This window comes from Octodon degus, unplaced genomic scaffold, assembly GCF_000260255.1.
Source record: "Octodon degus isolate 3935 unplaced genomic scaffold, OctDeg1.0 scaffold00005, whole genome shotgun sequence".
In the NCBI taxonomy this organism is placed as follows: domain Eukaryota; kingdom Metazoa; phylum Chordata; class Mammalia; order Rodentia; family Octodontidae; genus Octodon; species Octodon degus.
In genome coordinates this window covers 8,563,925-8,568,970 of record NW_004524581.1, presented here as the reverse complement: position 1 = coordinate 8,568,970, position 5,046 = coordinate 8,563,925, and the positions used below count along the sequence as shown (strand labels likewise).

The window sequence follows — 5,046 nt, the reverse complement described above, 5'->3', positions numbered from 1 at the left end:
TGGCCTGGAACTCGCAACAATCTTCCTGCCTCAGCCTCCTGAGTGTTGGGACTAACGCACACCCAGCTCAATGGATTTTTATGCTCCCTTTTTGGGAGTGGGTACTTTTTGAGACAGAACCTTGCCATGTAGTTCAGGCCGGCCTCAAAACCACAGCAATCCTTCTGCTTTGGCCTCCCAACTGCTGGAATTATGGGCATGCACAGCTATATCTTTCAACTACAAATCAGTCTACAATTATCTCAATAAAAATTCCAAAACTTCAATCTATAGAAGGGAAATAATGGCAAAATGATACATTTATGCATATACATGTTCTGTGCACAACTCAGTGCAATTGTAAAATACATTTAATAAAAGTTGGATAGTATATGGAACTGCAGAACACTTTATTTCTACAAGTGGCCTAGCGGGTATTCATCTGTTGTCCCTGCAACCATGAATCTATTTATCTTTATGGATTTCAAATTAAGAACATAGTAAAATACATTTAACACCTTGTTGAGAAAGTAAAAATTAAGAAGCTTAAATGAATCCTCTTAAATCCACTCAAACCCCGAATGATAAAAGTGCAGATGCTTACTGCCTCTGAGTTGATCAAAGAGCGCTGGTCTACTGACGTAGCTCCTGAAATGTGCGCCAGTGCTGCAGCCAGGGCCTCTACAGCTCCCTTCTCCTCTATCAGCTTCTCAGCTGACTGTTTGAAGTGGCCAATGGCAGTCGGAGGCACAGAATCCAAAAGCCTGAGTTTGACAGTATATTTGTTAAGGAAAAGGTCAGTAGACAACATCACAGCATGACACACAATCTGTAAGAAGTACCGGTAATTTTAAACTGTGCGTTTATATAGTCTCATTATAAACAAAAAACAAAAACATACAACAAAGTGTCATATTGTCATTAAAAGCAATGATGTGTGTTAGGGCATGCCTAGAAGTTGTGCCTCAAGAAACGAACAAGAATAAGTAATGTCAAACTGTAATCCCAGGAGCTGGGGAGATGGCTCAGTAGAATAAGCGCTTCCCTATCAAGTGCAAGGGCCTGAATTCAAATCCCCGGTACCACCAAAAACCAAAACAACAACAAAAAAAACCCCCACAAAGACAAAAAAAAAATCTCTGTAATCCGGCACTCTGGGAGGTTGAGGCAGGATCCCAAGTTTTAGCCCACACCAGGCAAAAAATTTTAAAGGCTTGGGTACATGTCAGTGTAAGGCCTCAGGTTCAATTCCCAACCTGCAAAAATAAGTAAATAGAATGATGTTAAACTTTTATTTATTTTGGTTTTTTGAGACAGAGTCTTGCTACATAGTCCAGACTGGCCCCAAACTCACTGACAATCTTCTTGCCTCAAATATTGGGATTATAAGCATGAAGCATCATTCTTGGCTTTTGTTTTATAAGCATGTTAAGAGTCAAAAAATACTTGTTACATTCTGAAATAAGATACTTGCAAGCCAGGGAGATAGCTCAGTAGAATAAGCGCCTGCCTGGCAAGCAAGGGGTCTTGAGTTCAATCCTTGGTACCTCAAAAAAAAAAAAAAAAAAAAAAGACTTGATATCTGTTTTACAGCGACAGGAATTTCTACTTTTGCAGTATTACCAATTAAAGTCAGGGGTATTCTACTACTGAACTATATCCCCATTCCGGTTTATTGGTTTATTTTTATCTTAAGACAGATCCAAATAAGTTGCCTATGCTGATCTCAATCTTTGATCCTTTTGCCTCAACTTTCTTCAATGCTAGGATTTCAGGCGTGCATGTTAAGCTCAAAAAAAAAAAAAAGACTTTATGAAACTATGTATTTGATTGGGGGTTGCTATTATCTTTATAGAAATCATTATCACATCCCACAGATGAAAGGGATCATATCCTCTTGTGACAGGACCACCACTCCAGAGGTCATGGCTATAATCTACTATCATTTTGTCCCTCTTTTAATTCCTAGCTATCTAATCCCAAATCTCCCAAACTGGAACCCTAGAGAATCTTGTTCCCAGGATTCTTAAAAGTATGAGGGAGCAGTTAGGTGTGATGGCACTGCGAGTAATCCCACCATTCAGGAGGCTGAGGCATGAAGATCACCACACATTTGGGGCCAGCCTGGACTGGACAGTGAGTTCAAGGTCAGCCCAAGCTATACAACAAGACCCCTAATCAAGAAACAAAACTCGGCAGGGGATATAGCTCATTGGTACAGTGCTTGCTTGGCAAGCACAAGGTCCTGAGTTTAATTCCTGGTACCAAACCAAGCCAAGCCAAGTCAAACCTACAAGTGTAGACTGCATTCTACACTTGAAAGTTTGAAAAAAAACAAAAAACAAAACTTCAAAGTTGAATCACATCAAAAGCATGGGGGAATGTGAGCAAAACATATGCATTAAAACTAGGAGAGGATGGGGCAAGGTAGTGATGAGATGAAAATGATCAAAGCCCACTGTGTGTGTATGCAAATGTAACCAAATGAAACCATTAATCTGCACAAAGAATTTACAGAGAGAGCAAGGAAGAAAAAAAAAACCAAACAAACCAGCCAGGCCATGCATGCTGTGTCCTCAGGTAGCTTTAGGGTGTACTTTCTGCTTCATTTACTTGGCCCAGGTCATTCTGCAGAGCCAGTCTCTTCCTTACTTTTTTCTTTTTTTTTTTGGTTGCAGAATTTGGGACTGAACTCAGGCCCTTGTGCTTGCCAGAGAAGCGCTTACTCTCCTGAGCCACCTCCCCGGCCCCTCTTTTCACTTGTACTTTTTCAAATAAACACTGCCATAATTTAAAAATAAACTTCATTTGCAGAATTGTACCAAGTTATTAGGAACATACCACTATTCAACGTTTCTTTTCATTAGACTTCCTCTGCCCATTTTTAAAATTTACAACAGACACATTTAAAGTAATACATCCAGACCAAATAATTCTCCCCCTAGTATTGGTAACTGAACACAGAGCCTTCACACTGACCTAGTCACACAGCCTTTTATTTTTTTGAGAGTTTCATAATTTGTCCAAAGACAGGCTCCAAACTTGCAATCCTACTGTCTTAGCCTCTGAGAGTGGTGGGATTACAACCATGACCTACCATACCTGGCCCAAATAATATAATATAATATAATATAATATAATATAATATAATATAATATAAATTTTTTAAATTTTATTTTTACTTTCTTTCTTTCTTTCTTTATTGGCGGAACTGGGGATTGAACTCAGGCCCTTACTGAGCTATTTCCCTGGCCCTAATTATACATTTTGAGCCCAGTGAACTAGTCTGAGGACAGCTGCACCCATAAATTTCAACTTCATGATTATTTCTGTGCTTTCTTTCCTGAACAACTCTTTCAGATATAGTCCAAGGGGGCATTATCCTTCTGCACTTTGTCTGCTGCTCTCTAAGGCAAGAGGCAAGATCTGATGCTTGTGGTCAAGTGCTCTTATAATACAAGCATCCTGTCAACACAAAAGTTCTCAGGAAACCTTTTTAACATGAGTACTTCACACATCTGTGATAGTAAATGTGAGAAGCACTCTTAAAAATGATTCTCACACTCAGTAACTACTTATCAGGGGATGTAGTCCACCATTAGGAGACAGATGGAAAGTGTTTTCTGGTTTTCATAGTGCCACCTCCAAGAAAATGTTGTACAGTGGCAACAAGTCAGGGATCCAAAAGAGCTAAACATCCTTCAGTGTGTTGGACAACCCCACAAGATAATGCTCTTGCTCCCAATGCCTGTAACCCCGACACCAGTAGTTAACCCACTCCTCACTATTTAGGTATTTATTACAGCTTGAAAGAAATGATAAAACCTGGTGTGGTGCCATATACCTACAATCTCAGCTACCCTGGAGGCTGAGGCAGGAAGACTCAAATTCAAGGCCAGCCTGGGCAACTTAGTATAAGACATTGTCTTAAAATTTTAAAAAAGGCCAGGGAGCTGAGCATGGTGACACATGGCTATAATTTCAGTATTCTAGAGGCTGGGATAGGAGGGTCATCACAAGTTCAAGACCAGTCTAAACTACAAAGCAAGACATGCCCACCCCCAAGCAAACAAAAAACAAGTAAATAAATAAATGAACAAATGACTGGAAATGCAGCACATATGAGGCCCTGGTTTCAATCCTATGCACTACAAAAACAACCAGTTTTTATTCTAACATTCAGGGGACTAAACGAAAATCAGAAGGAGAATCTGATTAATCAGTCACATCTCAGATACCATTTTCTAAAATGTCTAACATAAATTAAACTAGGCAGAGACAAGGGGAAATGAGGACATTTACTTCATCAAATTCTACTTAAGACAATCTAAGCAGATTCTCAACTGTTACAAATATCAAATAAAGAACATAAATCTCAATCCCTGGCACTGCAAAGAAAAAGGCCTAACTGGTACTGTGGCAATTTTCAGCATATGGCATGAGGGCCGACGCAGAGCTCAGTGACAGAGGGGAACATACCTGATGGCATCTTTGCTAGAAGCTTTTATTATTTCTGTTGGAGAAGGGACTCCTATTCGTTTAAATTTAATTCCCTATAGGAAATAATATAATTTATAACGGCCATTAGTCATGTCTGTGAAGATTAGAAAGCTCCTAATATTTTTATATCTATGAAAATGTGTTTGTTACTTTACAAATAAACTGTTAAAATAAACTTTTTATTTTTAAGTTTTTATCATTATTAGTACAATTAATATAGACAAAATGATCACATTGGTCATATGGAACTTACACCCATACCCTGACTCTTGTTTAAGTTATTAAGCTTTAGTTTTAGATGTATATACAAACTACAAAGTCAGTTACTGCATAGCATGAACCATACTGCAACTAGCCACACTCTATGGTACCCAGGTACACTTTTATTTTATTTTATTTTATTGAGGAACCGGGGATTGAACTCAGGTCCTTGCGCTTGCCAAGGAAGCGCTTATTCCACTGAGCCATCTCCCCGGCCCAGGTACACAAATTTAAACTGAGAAATCATGGTGCAGTCTAAGAGTCTGCCTGGAAAGTGCCAGGACCTGGATCCAATTCCTGGAATAA

At 39.1% G+C, this 5,046-nt stretch overlaps 1 protein-coding gene across 1 annotated transcript in view; it reads right to left on the bottom strand.

Annotated features, from left to right (window-relative positions):
- The window catches only part of Ddx21 (DExD-box helicase 21), a 32,774-nt gene that overhangs the window by 9,753 nt on the left and 17,975 nt on the right, over nt 1-5,046 (bottom strand). Inside the window, exons 11-12 of the mRNA XM_012515432.2 lie at nt 4,459-4,532; nt 584-743 (exon numbers count right to left, since the gene is read on the bottom strand). Coding sequence (XP_012370886.1) covers nt 584-743; nt 4,459-4,532 — 234 coding nt within the window. The remainder of the gene's footprint in view (nt 1-583; nt 744-4,458; nt 4,533-5,046) is intronic.